Source organism: Rhinolophus sinicus, linkage group LG01 (assembly GCF_036562045.2).
Source record: "Rhinolophus sinicus isolate RSC01 linkage group LG01, ASM3656204v1, whole genome shotgun sequence".
Lineage (NCBI taxonomy): Eukaryota > Metazoa > Chordata > Mammalia > Chiroptera > Rhinolophidae > Rhinolophus > Rhinolophus sinicus.
This window is the reverse complement of record NC_133751.1, coordinates 202,679,515-202,697,010: the sequence shown is the minus strand read 5'-3', so window position 1 is coordinate 202,697,010 and position 17,496 is coordinate 202,679,515. Positions and strand designations below refer to the sequence as shown.

General features: G+C 50.7%; 1 protein-coding gene across 1 annotated transcript; it reads left to right on the top strand.

Moving 5' to 3' along the window:
- The first annotated feature begins 4,261 nt into the window (after positions 1 to 4,261).
- On the top strand, positions 4,262 to 10,142 carry NMUR1 (neuromedin U receptor 1). The gene is made up of 3 exons (XM_019739744.2): positions 4,262 to 4,413; positions 6,257 to 7,130; positions 9,496 to 10,142. The coding sequence occupies exons 1-3, from the start codon at positions 4,411 to 4,413 to the stop codon at positions 9,879 to 9,881; spliced, it is 1,263 nt and encodes a 420-aa protein (XP_019595303.1). The 5' UTR covers positions 4,262 to 4,410; the 3' UTR covers positions 9,882 to 10,142.
- The last annotated feature ends 7,354 nt before the right edge of the window (positions 10,143 to 17,496 follow it).

The following is a 17,496-nucleotide window of genomic DNA, read 5'->3' as shown; positions in this document are numbered from 1 at the left end:
TGGGACGCACGCATTCAGCCAGGGCTGCACTGTCCATTTAGGTCACTCAGTGAGGTGAGTGGTCCGTCAAGAGTGGGCTTTGCAGGGGGAGTGGGTGCGAGCTGTGCTTTTTCCTCTGAGAAATTGAGAGGACAGTGCCCTCCTCAAGGGTGAATGGAAACGATACTGAAGTCTGGTTGGTGCCCACAGACCCCCCCCCACTATTGGGGGTGGGGTACTGCCCCCACATAGGGGCCACACAGGGAATATATTTGGGACCAGGCTCCTGGCCAGCGATCTCTGTATGCTGGGCCTGGGTCAGGAGTGGGGACTGTGGGGCAGAAAACCGGGTGCCTGGCAGCAAAAATCAGGGAGGGAAGTGGGCTGTGTTCGGCCCCTCGCTCCTCACACTGGGCCTGAGGGTCCTAGGTGCATGATACTGGTGACAAGGGGAGACTGTCGGATGACAAAATGGCAGCGATATGGAGTAGGCCTCCAGTGCACCGGGGCGTGTGACTGGCTGGAGGTGACAGTGAGCGCATCTCTGTGTCCAAGTTTCCTTAATTCACCCTTGGAAGCCTCAGGCCAGACTAAGCCTGACCCTACTGATCTGAAGAAAGGGCTTGGCCAGAGACAAGTCACCAGAATTAAACAAGGAACTGCCTTTTCAAATGAAAAAAAAACACAAAAAAAAACAGAAAAAAAACACTACACATATAATTATAGGAGGAATAAATGTTGACTGTTGAAAAAAAATTTTAAACTGAAAACAGAAAGAATTACCTCCCCCTACCCACCCTAGTCTACCCCCCAGAGATAACCATTGTCAACAGCTGGCAACTTCAGAATCAGATGCCCAAAGAGATGCAGCTGCCCCTCCCACAGGGCCGCTGGGCACCTGGGTGGAGCCCGGCCCGACTTCACTCCCCAGTCTGTCGGCTGCTGGTCCAACCCCAACTGGTTCTTCTCTATCAACTGTGAAGGGGATACATGTCCCCATTCTACAGACGAAGAAGTTGAGGTCGGAGAAGGGAGGGGATTTGCCCAAGGTCATGTGCCCTGTCCATGCCCGAGTCCTTGCTCTTGCTGCAGCCCCCCTCCCTCATCACAGAGGAGGACTTTGTCCCCTTCCTGCTCAGAAGAGATGTCTGCTCAAGGAAAGAGCAGGGCCTAGAGTAGGGTGGGGGCCGGGGTCCTCCTGGGTCCTTTGGGGCTCTGCGAGGTTGGGATCCCTCCCTGAGAAAGGGGCTCAGCCTGACTGAGAGGTTCTGCCCTAATAAAGGGATTCTGCCTTCCAGCCGCTCATCCTGTGCTTGTTTATAGCGCCTCCAAACAAACAGACTTGAGAGCTTTCTGGGAACTTGAGTGGCTGGAAGGCAGGGTCCCAGCAAGACCATTCAAGGAAGGACAAGAATTGCCCCAGCACCCGCATACGGACGGGCCTGGCCTCCGATCTGCAGCCTCTCTGTCCTCCAGTTTCCCTCTCTATATGCCACCCCCCTTCTGAAGGGATAAAGGGAGAAACCTCGAGCTTATTTTCTCTTGCTGCCTTAAAAAAATATTAACAATCACTTCCTTTTGGTCAGAAATATACCAAGTTTCTGAGACATGCACCTATTCTCATTTATTTGAAAAATAGTCATCAAGGGCTGGCGAAGTGCTGTCTGGGCACTGTGCCTGCTTTACTTCATTCAGTCTTTGTAATAACCTTATGAAGTAGGTCTGTTGCCGTTCTCATTTCACAGGTGAGGAAACTGAGGAAAGGATGAAGGTATCATAATAAAACTTCTCTTTCTGGAAACTCATCTCAGAGCCTCTCTGAGCTTCAATCACATGTTGTGACCCCTTGGAAGACACCAAGCCCCAACTAAGGAACTCTTGAATTTTTCCCAGAAGTTCCAGAGCACGCTAGGTATCGATACCGCTCTTTGGGGAAGAGCTCAGGAGTCAGCAGGGTGAGGAGGGGCTGTGGGGGTAGTCACATGCCTCACTCCCGGGAGCCCTGAACCTGCTCCAGGACCTGGGAGATACCAGAACCAGCTCCCAGAGATCCCAGCAGCCCTCCCTTGGCAGATTTGCTGGCATATGGAGTTGGCCCTGGTGTGGGTTGATACCCGCCAGCCAAGCTCAGGAGGTGAGGTACACACCAGAAAACCTGGGATGTGTTTACTCCAGGCCTCAGCCCTGTTGCTGACCCCCGAGGGACATGGCCCTGCGGAAGCCACCTCAGGATGGAGTAGGAGGCAGCAGGATGTCATCGGGTTCTGATGGGACATGTGGCCACGGTGGTCTTGAGCTCAGGCCCAGAAGCCAGGGCACCCAGGGCCCTCTGGACAGTGCTGCAGCCATCATGGCCACTAGGAGGGCTACTCTTTAGCCTGACATGGTCTTTGATGGCTGTTAATGCTGTGAGTAATGCAGCCAGTTGGAGGAATTCCTGACCTGTGGGAGTCAATCTGCCTCTGTAAGGCAGAGTTGGGGGCTTCCACATAATTTCCCAGACTCTGAGCACCTCCAAAGGGTCCACAGTGGGTTTCAAGCCATTCAGTCTGTGCAAAGTGGTCGCAGTGGTGTGTGTGAGTGTGTGAATGTGTTCCAGTGATGGGGGCAGGGTTGACTATGCTTGTCACATGCTAGATGCTATCTGTGACCTGTGGTTGGCTGTTTCCTGGCAATGCTGCCTGCCCCTCATTGCTTATCTGACATGACAGCAACCCCCAATTTGAAGGGTCCACCAGGCTCACTCATCGGGGGCTGAGCAGTTAACTCTCTGGGATAGCCCAGAATCCTTTACCCCAAGGACTTGGGGACCATCAGTCCTTGCACTTCCTGCAACCTCCCTGTGCCTAGAGCTATGTTTATATATGGAGTTCCCAGGAAGGCAGGCCTGGCACAGGCTCTGAGATGGTCTAACTTCCGGTCCCCAAGGCCAAACAATGACTCATGGGGAGGGTGGGAAAGAGACAGTCTAGGGGGAAGAAGATCTCGCTTCCAGTTGTCATTAAATGGAGATAATCCCACCCAAATTTCTTGAGCGCTGACCGCGTGCCAGCCCTTTGCCAAATTCTGCTCTCTGGCTCATCACTCGCTTAGAATAGTGGTAACAATGGTTAGCCTATTCTACAGGAAGGGAAACTGAGGCACAGAGGGGCTGAGTCTCTTCCCAGTCACATCTCTCCAGCAGCCTTTCTGGATCCTGGGGCTCCCTGGAAGTGTTGTCAGAAACGAAGATTTCTGGACCTTGCCCTGAAGTGAATCAGACCCTGGCAAGAGGCCCAAGAGCCAGCATTTCAGTCTGTGAGGTCCATGTCTATGCTCCCTCGCAAGTTCCTCAGGAGACAGCTTCCAGCTATGGAGCTGGTTGGAGGAGGAGGCGGAGCAGGGAAGGTGCTCCCTGCCAGGGTTTACATGAGCACAGTTTGGGGGAGCAGGAGGAGGCTGGGGTCCTGGACTTCATGGCTCTTCCCTCCTGACATTTCCTTCCCTCCCTCTGGATACGCTGTGGTAGGATGAGGGGGCAGGGGGAACATCTGAATGGATGAGACGGGGAGTATTGGGGGTGAGAGAGTATAGTGAGGGGGACCACGAAGGCCAGTGGGGGATGGGGAGGTACAACATCAAGTTAGACAGGATGTATTATTTTTTCAGAAAAAAGTAGGGGCCCGAGAGAAGGTTTCCAGCAGAGGAATGCATCGTTGGGGGCTTGAAGACCGGGCTGCAGGAGGACAGACTGCAGAGAGACTGCAGCAGCGTTCCTGGGAGGGTTCAAGGACCTGGACTCAGAGTCTCGGGGACGGAAGGGAGAGAGGTCGCTTTCCTGGGGTCTGGGGTGGGGGATGGAGACGAGAACCCGCTTGAAGCCTAGGAGGCAGGATGAGATCCTTTGGGGATCATTAACTTCGAGGGGCTGGGGGGATGTCCTTGGAGGTATGTCTGAAATGTGGGGCAGGAGGAGGTGGGGCTGGAGGGACACCATAATAAGGGGTTATGCTAAAAGTCAATACTTGCAGGGCGGGGACAGCATGTGAGACCCAGATCACTGGGGCTTCATCTCTGAGGCTTTCTCATCTGCAAAATGGGTTGTTGTGAAGGTTCCGTGAGATAAAGATGCTCCTGGAAGCGCCCGGTCAAACGCTTGGAAACACAACCGCTAACACTTGGGTGGGTGTGGGGGGGCTGCAGGTGAGCCTGTCGGTGGGGCGGGTGGGCTACGGGGCCGGCACTGCCCCCTGGTGGCAGAACCGGACAGTGCTCCCGGGCCCCCGACAGGCGGGGCGACGCGGCGGGCTGCTGGTGGGCAGGGCAGGCTGCTGTCAGTTGGCCCTCCCGCCAGTCTGTTCTCTACCGGTGCCCTCTCTGTCCGTCGGTGGGTCTCTGGACGCCGCTGACGGGTAGGCTCCCGGACCCTAGATCTCACAGGTCGCAGAAGGCATGGTAAGTGAGCAGGATGCCGGCATGGGCAAGGGCGCGCAGGCTGGACCTGGGGTTTGGGCGACTAGAGGCGGGAGGAGCTCCCGGGAGGAGCGCGCGGGCTGAATCTCCCCAGGACGGTAGAGGTTGGAGGGCCCTGTTGGAGCGCCCCCCTCCCCGAGGGACTCGCAGCCTCCCGGGTTATTTCTTATTATCCGCCACGCGCGCTGCGGGGCTGGGGCTCCAGCGCGGCGACCCTTCCTGGTGGCATAGGGAACCCCCCTCGAATCCGAGTTGGCGCTGTGTGTTCCCAACTCATCCCCGTGGCTCCCGCCCTTGGCTCCCACATCAGCGGGGTAGCGGGTGAAGACAGAGGTAGGAGGAACGTTTGAGTGGATAGAAAGGCGCCTGGATCCGGGGATGAGATGTGGGAGAGGCAGGGAGGCTAGGGGAGACTTCTGGGGAGAGGCTTTGAAGAGGAGGAAGATACTGGGCTTAAGAATGCTTGGGGTCTGGGAGAGTGAAGGACATGGAAAAGAGTGGAATGGTCCTTCACTCTCTCAGACACAAAGGTCTGCGCAGGTATGTGGGCAACTGGAAGTCCCAAGCCCCCCATTGAGGAGAGGAAATGGGGCTGAAGGAATAGGGGGAGGATGCAGGAACCCAGCCTGATTATCCCAGGTTGCTCCAAGCAGAAGGCGGTGCTGATGGTGGGCTTGGGGAACAGGCTCGGGAGGATAGCAGGGGCCACTCGCCTAGGGAGGCTACTGGCAGCCAAACCCCGTTCAGCCTCTGCCCCATGTCCCCTGGACTGCCCTTCCCTTTCCATGTGGGGAGTAAGGATCATGCTTACTATGCGCTGAAACTGAGCACCCAAAATGTACCAGGCACACTCCTGAGAACTTTGTATGTATTCTCTCATTGAAGCTTCACAGAAACTATGAGATAGGCTCTCTGGTACACCCCCATTTCACAGATGAGGCGACTGAGGCACAGGAAGGGGAGGTCACAGCTGTAGTATGGCAGAGCTGACATTTGACCCCAAGCCAGTCTGGTTAGTCCCATGGCCTGGGTCCTTAACCACTGTATCCAGTCAATGACTGACAGAGATGGGGAGCCAGAGAGGGCAGGGAACCCTGGAACTGGCAGTGTCAAAGGTGTCAAATATTTCTACTTCAAACAGTTCAGGTGATGGAAAACAAACAAGAAATAATGTTTGGATCAGTGTTAACTGTTTTTAGCCCTTTCACTCCCTCGCTTGAGACCACAGTGAGTTAGTCCCCTCAGTGAGGTGCTGATAACCCGGCCCTCCTGTGTGTCAGGCAGGCCCTGTGTTAATATCTTTTGTGGATTAAATTCCCTGGATCTTCATAATAAGGTAACAGCCAGAGAGAAGTTATTAGGCAAATGGTCACACAGCCTGGAATTGGGGAGGCTGCATTTGAACCCAGGCAGTTGCTTCCGGAGCCCCTGTTCTTAAAGACCATGCAATGCTGCATACTGTGCCCATTTTACAGATGCCCAAACTGAGTACCTCTCCCAAAGTCCATGGTTTAAAGGGGGAGAGACCCAAGGGGAGACTGCTGATGGCAAAGCCCATGCTCGAGAGGATCTGTCATTTAGTCAAAGGTTTCAACAGATCGTGAAATTTAAAATTGTAGTCTACTCTTTATCATTTTTAAGGCATACATTTTTACATCTCTGCAGTTGTAATGCATCTTAGAATGGATGAGAGTTTTTCTCTCTCGCAGCACCACATAAGATAACGGTTCTCTTAGTGTCGATGGCACCTTTGGTTTGATGAGTTACGACAGAGCCAGGGTTCCCTGAATGACTTTACTGGGTGTCTCTCTCTTCTGTCCTACAGGCTCCTCTCTGCCTCAATTGTTCCATCTTCCCTGAAGATGTGTCACCGAGGGGAGCAAGGAGCCCAGTGCCCTGCAATGTCAGTATGGCCTGGGGGCTAAAGTTTGACCCTGAAGACTTGAACCTGACTGACCAGGAGCTGAGACTCAAGTACCTGGGGCCCCAGCAGACAGAGCTGTTTGTGCCCATCTGTGTCACATACCTGCTGATCTTCGTGGTGGGCACTGTGGGCAATGGGCTGACCTGCACGGTCATCCTGCACCACAGGGTCATGCGCACGCCCACCAACTACTACCTCTTCAGCCTGGCTGTGTCAGACCTGCTGGTGCTGCTGGTGGGGCTGCCACTGGAGCTCTATGAGATGTGGTGCAACTACCCCTTCTTGCTGGGCACAGGGGGCTGCTACTTCCGCACGCTGCTCTTTGAGACAGTTTGCCTGGCCTCTGTGCTCAATGTCACCGCCCTGAGCATGGAGCGCTACATGGCCGTGGTGCACCCACTGCAGGCCAGGTCTGTGGTGACTCGGGCCCATGTGCGACGAGTGCTCGGGGTCATCTGGGGCCTTGCTGTGCTCTGCTCTCTGCCCAACACCAGCCTGCATGGCATCTGGCAGCTGGATGTGCCCTGCCGGGGTACGGTGCCCGACTCGGCTGTGTGTAGGCTGGTCTACCCACTGGCCCTCTACAACTTGGTCATGCAGATCACCACTCTGCTCTTCTTCTGCCTGCCCATGGCCATCATCAGCGTGCTTTACCTGCTCATTGGGCTGCAGCTGCGTCATGAGAGGCTGCTGATGCTCAGGCACGGGCCCAGCGACAGACGCAGGCTCCAGCGGCTGAAGGATCGGGGTCGGACGCAGGTGACCAAGATGCTGTGTAAGTGTTGCTGCTGGAAAGAGGGGGTGACTCAGGCACTGGGTATGAGGCTGGGGCTCCCAGGGCCGGGAGGAAGGGGCTGAGTGTCTGGGTTTCTGATGGAGGCTGAGAGTGAGGCTTGGAGTCACACACCCCGCCTTGTGTTTGCGTGTGTGCACGCAGGCATGGATACTCTTTTCAATGACCCTTTGAGAAACTCACACCAAAGATCAATGTTAATGGCTCATGGCACGATCAACTACATAATTTGTGGGGCCCAGTGCAAAATGAAAAGTGAGACCCCTTGTTCAGAAATTATTCAGAATGTCAAGACAACAACAGTAGAGCATTAAATCAAGTCCAGGGCCCTTCTAAGATCCAGGCCATGTGCAGATACACAGGTGGCACCCCCATGAAGCCAGCCCTGGCGTATGGCACAAACTGCAGACAGGGCAGGAGCATGTGAACGTGCTCCAAGATGACAGAGTCGTTCATGGGATCTAGGTCTCTCCAGGTCTCTCATCTTGGCTCCTAAACTTGTCTCAGCTCTGTCCTTCCCTACAGCAGCCTGGGAGGCATGGCCATGGGCACAGAGTTCCGCTTTCCTGAAGAACTGCCTTCTTTCTTTAGTGGCTATTGTAAAGTTCCAGGGAAGGATTCTGATTGGTGGGGTTAAGTCATGGCCCACCCCCAGGCCAGAGTGACTTGATGTTGAAGTGAACACCCCCTCCCCCATGGAACAACATAGTAGGATGTAAGGGGAGCAAAGCTTCCAAAAGGAGGGGAGAGGGTGCTGCAGAGGCTAGATGATGAATTTCTTCCATCTATGGCAGTGGTTCCCTGGGAACCACAGCAGTGACCATTGTGTAAAAGTCTTCCTAGGAGACAGACATGTTTGTGACTGTCGGTGTACAGACACAGGAGAGAAGTATGGATTGGCGCTGGCCAAGGCATGGCCAGCTGGGTTGAGGTTCTGGATCTTACTGTGGCCTAGACCTGGCTCTTTGTCAAAAACAGTGGCCCTGGGGAAGCAACACAAACTGACACTAAGCAGATCATTGATTTCTTCCACATCCTGCACAACCTGAGAAGGGCCTGAAACCGGTATGTGGGGTGAGCCAGGGCAGGACAGAGCTGGTGAGACCTTGGTCAAAGCCATGGGATCATAGCCAGCTATCAGGGGACTGTCCCATTCTCAGAGAGAGACCCATTCCTTTTGCCCCCAGGAATAGTGTCCCAGAGTGTGGTTTTACTGTCAGCCTCAAGATGGGACTCACCCTGGAGCTCTGTGCTTGACTCCCAGCTCTATACTGTGAAGCCTGTGTGACAGACCAACTGGCCCCTGCCTGCCCAGCCCCTGCCTCCTACTCTCCCACACCACAGGGTCCGAGTCTGCTCAGCGGGGATGACTCTTACCCTGGACAGGTGTGGTGTTTCCTTAAGTCCACCTTGTTTGCTGGCCTGGGGCTCTGGCTTCCTTCTCTCTCTCCCTCCTTCCCTGACCCTCACTTTCTGAAGGCCTGTTGTGCACCGGGCTATGTGCTGGAGACATTGAAATCTGGGATTATGAGGAAAACCCTGCTGGGGTATTGTGGGGAAGAAACTGCAGGGAAAAGAGATTGAGTCAGCTAAGCAAACACGAGAAACAAGAAACAAACACCAAGGCAGACCCGGTGACAGAGACCTAAGAAATGCATGGCTGGTTAAGATCAGGGCTGGAGGGGCGCTCAGAAGAAAGAGTGAGGGCTTGGCCAGTTTATCCTCTTTTGCTGAGGTGGGGGGTGCTCAAGTAAAGGGGAGTTAGTGCAGGGCAGGATATTCGCCCGAGCCTTGGAGAGCTGGCAGCTGGGGCTGGGAAGACTTCTGGGGCCAAGGCAGGCAAGTGTGGAGTTACGTGTGTTTGTTTCATTCTCTCTGGCCCCATAATTCTGGCCCCTTGTACCGCTGCCTGAGCGTGGGCCCCATTCTCCTGCTTCTCTGTGCTTATGCATCAGCAAGCATGACCTCTGAGTGGGCACCCAGCGGGGGCCTTGGCCCCACAGTCTGTGTCATGCTGGGGCTCAGCATCCATGGCTAAGAGTCACCTAATTCCAAGTCCCAAGGTGAGACAATTGGGCTGGGCCAGTTTGGCTCATGTTCTCACACCTGGTCCATGTGGCTGTGGCTGGGGACAGGGCACAGACCTACGGCCTGGTCAGTGACAGTGGTGAGAGTAGCTATTCTGAAAGGGGTGTGGCCAGGGCAGGCAAACTTCCAGAAACTTCAAGATGGACAATGGGCATGGGTGGCTTCTGGGATAGGAGAGAACAGGCAGACCGGCCTGAAGCGGGGAAGGCAGTGGAGGGGGCTCTGGCGGGCACCCAGCCTCCCTTCTCTGCCCCCGCAGTTGTGCTCGTCCTGGTGTTTGGCATCTGCTGGGCCCCGTTTCACATCGACCGCCTCATGTGGAGTTTCGTGTCCGAATGGACCAAGGGCCTGGACCTGGCCTTCCAGTACGTGCACGTTGTCTCCGGCGTCTTCTTCTATCTCAGCTCGGCCGTCAATCCTGTGCTCTACAGCCTCATGTCCAGCCGCTTCCGGGAAACCTTCTGGGAAGCCCTGTGCTTAGGGACCAGATGCCGTCGCCACAGACCCTGCCGCACCTCCCACACCCTCAGCAGGGTGGCAACAGGCAGCAGCACCCTGTGTGACATGGTCCCCCTGGGCAGCAGGGCTCACCCTCTGGCTGAGAATGGTGGCTCAGACAGGCAGCAAGAGACTGACCCCTCCTGAGAGGAGCCTTGAAGCAGCTTCACCTGGAGGAGCCAGAGGGTCACATGCAGCTTTGGGAGCCACGCCTGCCCTCCTCTGCAGGGATGTCTTCATGCCTGTCCCCCTTTGTGCCTCGTCCCCACTTCAGCCACCTCAGTGACTCCTGCCCCCACCACGTCCTGGAAGGGATATAAGGTTGCCGTCTGTCCTCCAGGCCTCTGGTTCTTCCCTGCAGGAACATCGCTCAGGAACTGGCACAGCAAACCTCCATCTGGGAACCCACCACCAGTTTCTGAACTGTTTTCATAGGACCCTCCCTTTCCTTCCCATTTCTTGTTGAGCTTCTGTAGGTTCTGGCCCATTCTGTCCCTCTCTAGCTCCTGGCCCGCACCTGGAACTCTCCTGTGACCTGCCCCCTCTCTGCCCCCAGTCAGCTTATTCTGCTCTGGGATCTGCACTTAGTGGCACTGCTGGTTCCAATCTCAGCCCTGTTGCCACCTTGCTCTGTGGCATCAAGCTAATCACCTCACCTTTCCAGGCCTCCGTCCCCAGTTTGCAAGATGAAAGGGGCCCTGACATCTAAGTGTCACACTTTGGCACTTTAGCTGTGGTTTTCTGTGCATGCGTGTAAGTCACTGCTATAATGAAACCGACTGATACCCTCAGATGACCAAGGCAGAAATTACTCTCTATCTACACCCTCATCACCCCAGCCCCTCCCCCCTTCTGGAGATTGGTTGCACAGCAGTGTGAATATACTGAAACAATATTGAACTGTATGTTTAAATGGCTAAGATAGTAAATTTTACGTTATGTGTATTTTACCACAATTTTTTTTTAAAGAGAAAGGATTAAATCTAAAGGAAAAGAAATAATAATAAAAAACAAACCAACTCTAACATTGGTCTCCAGAGGTAACCACTGTATATAAGACCGGACAGGGGCTTCTTGGGAACAAGGAGCTTGTGACATGAGGCTGTGCAGATCTGTGAGTGCTCAGTGTCGCCTCTGAAGTGAGCTCCCAGGCAGCCGTGGGTCAGTATGTGGGGAGCGACCAGACCCCAAACCTGCAGTTCTTCCCAAAGACTAACTGGACTCCCAGGGGCCTCTCAGGAGTCACCATCAGAGGTGACTTATGCTTCTGAGGAACTTTGGTCAGTATGGATTTATGAAGGGCCTACTATGTGCAGAGAAGTGCCAGGCAGACTGAGGACGCTGGAGGATGTGCGTTATCAGAAAGCATGTGTCCCTTAGTGTAAACTTGATGCATTCTCTCCAGTGTGTCCACAGCATGTCAGTGGATAGGCCCCATTTGTCACAGGTCACTGGTCACCCTGGAAAATAGAACCAGCAGCTCGGGGCTCAGCCCTTGAGAAAAATGGATGGAAGTGGAAGGGTCAGCCAGCAGGAGCCCACTCTCCCGGAAGCGGCACCCCCTGCAGCTGACTCCTCTGCACTGCTCAGGGTGGGGGCAGCCTGCCCCTGAGTCCCCAGTGCTGGTCCCAGCCTTGTAAACAACGCTTTGCAAGTGTCTGTCTGGCTCATCTAGGGCTCCTGTCACCCACAGCCCTCCTCCCATGTTCAAGATTTTGGACCTCTCTACTTCCGGTCTGCTCCACTCCTGCCATTACCCTGGCTGACATCAAAGTCCATGCGGATGGCTCACTGTGGCCTTGGTATCAGGGCCTGATCTTTCCTGCCACTCCGAGACCTCTCCTCCCTGGCCTCTTGGCCGCTTGGTCACGCCCTCACTCCCAGGACCTCCAGGAGTGTTTGCATTTCGGGAAGGGTGAACTCTCGGTCGTGACGTGCGGCCGCCTTCCTGCTCTCTCGCTCTCTTATCCCCATGATCGATGTATTCTTCAACCTCATCTGGAGTCCTCGATTCTCACCTGCTGCTGTCTCCCAATCCATCAGCTTCCTTTTACCTTCACCTCCTTTCTGATGGGTCCTAGATGCCACGGTCATCACACACAACCTCTGCCACTATTTCTAAGGGTCAAGGTGAACACACTGGGATCCCCCTTTCCTTCTCAGAAAAAAGGATTATTTGGTGATTCAAAGTTCAAGATTAGTCTCATGAACAAACACAGCTGTATTTGCCCATCCTTCCTTCTGTTAAGGATCTGCTCAGAAAATATAAAGTACGCAGTGTTTCACATCTATTCTCACCTAGGCAGAAGGAAGAATCAGTCCTGACACCTGGGAAGCCATCTCATTTCGTACACTTCTCAGTCTCCCCTCCCCTCATTCTTAGTTTCTAATGGCTCCACTAAGTTTTTGTCCCAGGTTTTCTTGTAGAGAGGAGTTGCCTTTTGGTGGGCTCCCTAGCGTGTGAACTTCCTTTCCATTGTGGGGAATCCACTCTTGGTGGGAGACCAAGCCCAGGCTCCCACTACAGAATTGGAAAGGGCTCCGGCAATCACTGCTGACGTCACTGTGTGGCCTATGACTTGCACGCAGCCAGTTGGACAACCTGACATGGGACTCCTCCCTGGAGCAAGTGACACTAAGACCCACGCCAACAGGAGGCAGACGTGTGCAGAGCAGCAGTGCTAACGGCAGCATCCTGCCCAGGCTATGGTTGGCGCTCCTGCTGCCCAACCTCCCTTGGTTTCTGCCTGTTTTCTCCGCCAGGTTTTCCAGCCTTCCTCCTGTTGATGTTCTGAGCTACTGAGAGCCTTTCAATAGATCCCTTTTCTGCTTGAGCTGGCCAGGCATTTGCTGTTGTCTGTAACCAAGGACCTTAACAGGTCCAACCATCCACTGGTTTGAAGGCTACACTTTTCTGTTTGTTGTACTAGTGGTTATCTGACACATTTCTAAATAAGCAGATGTTAGCACTGATTTAAAAAAAGCAACAGCCCAAACTGCAATCTGTGATACTTAATAATCATTTTCATTCTTGCTCTCACTCTTTTATTTGACAGGCAAGAAAGATAGGAATAGATTGAAGGAATTTGATCCTAGAAGCATATTTACATTCTTCTGGCAGCCTAACCCTCTTCAGCACAAGAAAGGAACTTGAGTGTGCTTTGCTGACAAAGCAGTAGGGTATAGAGGTGGTAAGCGTGGACTCTGGAGCCAGGCTGCCCAGGTTTGAATCCTGGCTCAGCCACTAATTACTCTTAAAAGTCAGAGTGGCTTTAGGCCAAAGTCAGACTGGACTGACAAGTATGGACATTTATAAATAAAGAATGTGCAACCTGCCTACACACAAACAAGACTCAGTGGCTAACACCGACGGCAGGTCCTTCCACACAGTGTCCAGGTTCCTAAATCTAAAGGTTTAGTCTGAGGATGGTAGTTACTCTCTAAGGTAAATGTCCTTTTATGTGACCTCTTTACATACAACACCTCATCCTCACCTTCTTTCAAGCTTCTGCACAGGGCAGGGCAGGACAGTTGGGGGCTGTCTAGGAACAGAGGCCAAGGCCAGGTTGGGGACAGTGGGGATTCAGGGAAGGCTGTACCTGGCTGGGTAAGAGTGCCCCGGCTCAGGAGAGGTGGCCACAGGCTGGGGTTAGGCTGGAGGGACTGCAGGCTGCTACCACATTCTCTGGAACATCTACAAGAGTTATCTGAGATCTTTTCTATCTAATATTCAAGTAACTTCATCTGCTCTAAACAATGTGGGTCTCATTCATTCAGCTAACATCTGCTGAGCACCACGTGCCAGGCACTGTACAAGGCAGGGATGGGGGCATACAAACATACTGGCATACAAGTGCTCTGACAGCTGGAACTCTGGGGACTCAGGAGAAAGCACCTGCCCCATGGAGGGAAGGCTTCCAGGAGGAGGTGATGCTGCTCAAGACCCAAAGTCCTGGGAGAAGTGGTCTGATTGGCTGCTGAGCTTTGGTCAGGGGAGATTGGAGCATCTTTAATGACAATTCTACCAAAACCGAATCCAGGGGAGAAGGGTGGAGACGCTAAAGGGAACGAAGGCTGTCAGGAGGAGGAATGAACACTGAACAAGTGAAAACAAAGCAAAGCAGACGGCCATCCCTGTTTATTGCCATCATTCTCCAGACTTCCCTGGCTGCCCTTGCCTGGAATTTGAATTTGGAACCTGCCTCCCAGTCCTTTTCCCTGTCTGTCTCACCTTTGTTACCGTAGATGTGCATAGGCAGGTTTTCTTTTGTTTCCATTTTAGCAAATTTGAAAAAATTAAGTACACAAAAAGAAAATAACTACTGCTAGTCCCAACACCTAAATTAACTAGTTAACATTTTGGCAATTTGATTCCTATCATTTCCCCACATACGTCCCCTCCCATTAATGAATAATAAATAGTTTTCAATCATTTGTTTTACAAAACAACTGCCTAGAACCATCTGGTAGAAGGTCCATGGCTATAATAGATGGATGAAGCTGATAACACCCAAACTGTCTGATCAATTTTAACATCACTAAAAGTGGATGCTAAGTGCCTCCTGCAGGGATGCAACAGAAGTACATGGCACTGGGGAAGTCTTCTTGCAAAGAAAAAACTGAACCTGAATCTAAAGAAGCCTTCAGGTCTAACTACCAGTTTATAAGAATCCTGAAGATGGAGGAGTATGTTGAAGACACCCCAAAGATGTCAGCCAAACCCAGAATAAAGACAAATTCTAGAGGACAAATGATTTGGTTTCTTCAACAAATGAATAGCATTTGAAAGGGGTTCTTTATGATAGATTTAAACAGATTTAAGACATTTCAACCAAATGTAATGTGTGGTAATTTTTGAATCCTAATTCAACCAAAACAACAGTGAAAAGACATTTTTGAGACAGAAGATTGAACACATGCTAGATATTAGACTATGTCAAGGCCAGTAATATCCTGTAGCGGAACACAATGAAGTGTTTACAGGCAAAATGACAGGATGCTGAGATTCACATTAAAATACTCAAGCAAAAAAAGGGAGAGAGGGAGAGGGAACAAAAGTGGGGCAGGGAATAGTTGAAAAAAGAATGGCAAAAATATTGAAGTTTTGAAGCTGAGTGATGGGTAAAAGGGGAGTCTTTTTTTTTTTTTTATTCTCTCTAAAGTATGTTTGAAAATATCCATAATAAAATATTTTTAAAGTTTGCAATAAAGATTCACCTATTTATCTCTCCATCAATGTGACTCCTTTAGGTTAAATACCTAGAAGTGGAATTCCTAAATGCAAGGAATGAGAATTTTTACCTTGACTCAAACTTGCTAAATTCCTCTCCAGGTGTTTGTAATGAGGGGGTTCAGGACACACTACCCCCAAAATATGGCTCCTTGGTATACTGAACATTTTAGGCTGAAGGGATTTGAGAAACGGCAGGTGATGGGTGGACTTTCTGACCTTCCCCTGAAGCAGGTCATAGAACCCTCACGTGAGGTGCCCTTTATACCCAGGGGAAAGGAGCGTCCTTCTCAGCAAGACACGAAGAGGAATCTGAGTGAACAGACCTCGCTGTTTCCCCCACTTTACTACACTCAGCCCTAGTCCTCTTTGTCCTATCACATTTCCCACAACTCTCCACGCTTCATTAAACCTACAAGCAGAAAAGCACTTCTGTTAAACCACTTCATGGGGCCTTCATTTCCTTATGAAAGCTCCCATGTCACATAAAACGTTTTTCTCTTGTTAATCTTTCTTTTGTGACAGGGGCTCCAGCCCAGAAATTAGAAGGGTAGAGGAAAAAGATACGTGTCTTCCCCTATAGTATAACAATTTGCCTTTTTATCAGTTTCCCCCCAAATCCCAAAACACTTGTTTGATGTTTTAATTTGTTAATTAATAGATGTAAAAATGGTATCTTATTTTTTTAAATTGTATTTCTCTGATGGTTGTAGAGCATTTCTTTATATGCTAAATTTCTTCTAAAAATTGCTGTTCATATCCTTTGCCCATTTGTCTTTTTCTTACTGTAGTTCTTTCATATTCTGATACTAAATTTTTGTTACGTTACAAATATTTCTTCCCAACTTGTTCCTTATCTTTTAAATTTGTTTAAAAGAGACTCTTGCATCCAGAAGTTTTAAATTGTAATGTGGTCAAACATGTCTTTATTTCATATATGAATTTTGCTTCATATGTCATAAGAATGACATTCGTATCTTATTACTAATTTTAATAAGAATACTTAATTTTTGTGATCAAATATTTATTCTATATTTTTACAGATAAGCTTTAAATAAAATGATATGCTGTTTTTCTTCCTTTACCGTGTTAGTTTAATTGATGTATTTCCTTACCTTGAGACATCCTTGCATTCCAGAGACAAACCCTACTTGGTCAATATTCTCTTACTATATTATTGCTTAGTTAATTTTGCTAATATTTTATTTGAACCTTGCATCTTTGTTCATAAGTGAAATGAACTTTTTTTTTAGTTGTCCTTGATCAGTTTCCTTAAAAAAGTGGGCTAGTCTTGTAAAGTAATTTAGGTAAAAGCATTTGGTGAGGTACCAAATCTAAAATATATAGGCAAATCGTTCTTCCTAATTCTCCTTCCTTCCCAATTTGGGAATTTTTCTAAAGCTAGGACGTGGGCAGGGCCCCTTATTCAGGACTACCCTTCCCCACCCCCAAAATACACATATCCCAAAATGCCCCTTTTCAAATCCCAATGTGGGGATAATTCTGTTGCTTCCAGCGTAACACGGGCTGTGAGGAGGCGAGAAGAGGTGGCTTTGGGTTAAGTTTTCAGGAAAGAAAGAAACAGAGACTTAATGCAGTTAAATCTCAGAGGGCCAAGGGTCTCGCAGCCTTGAAAGACTGGAGCCCCGAATCGGACCGACTGATGGCTTTTATTGATAAGCATACAAGGAAGTGGCATTGTTTTAGACACAGTCTGTGAGACTCATCCATTACGTCAAAAAAACTATCTCAAACCGAAATTATTTGTCCCAAAACAGTCGAAGCAGAAAGTCCCATGATGACTAAGGTGCCGTATACACCTCCCTGGGGGGCAAAGTCTCTCATGTTGAAACAATTCTATAGAGCTGAGCAGAGAGAGCTTGATCTTATCGCTCCAAAGACCTCTCTCACAATTAGGTGAGAGGGAGGAGCCAGAGCATGGGGGAAGGGGAGACAGGGCTCCTTTCCAGATCTTCCAAGGCAGCTGGGGGGACAGGGGGGGTGGCGGAGGGTCTCTGCAGGGTTCCGCCCAGCTTGAGTTGTTCCCCCTGTGGGGAATCTTACTCATCATTGGTTGCAAACCCTCTTTTGGAGACCAGCCAGAGACACAAGATGTAACAAACTCAGTCCCAGAAAAGCAGTCTCACAGACTCTTCTTTCCTTAGGGAAAGGTGTGTGTGTGTGTGGGGGGGGGGGGACGGACGGACGACGACAAACGGCTAGGCTGTTGTGTGACTGGTCCAACTGGTGCTAATGATCATTGAAAGAGCACGTTAATGATGATTTAACTCAAATAAATTAGGAGACAGTGTTAAGTAATTGAGGCTGCAAATCAATAGCCGTGGACAAGTTCCTTAACTTCTGTGAGCCTCAATTTTCTTAAATGTAAAATAAAATTACTAACATCCAAGTTACGAGTTTGTTTTGAGAAGTCCATGATAAAAGGTATGAAAAAGCTACCACTACAATGCCTGGCACAAAACAAGTATTAATGTATTTTAGCTATAACCATTACTGCTATCACTGCTTTGA

Coding starts and splice junctions, on each gene's coding strand:
- NMUR1 (XM_019739744.2), top strand. Junction 7,131..9,495: donor GCAGGTGACCAAGATGCTGT/GTAAGTGTTGCT, acceptor CTGCCCCCGCAG/TTGTGCTCGTCCTGGTGTTT.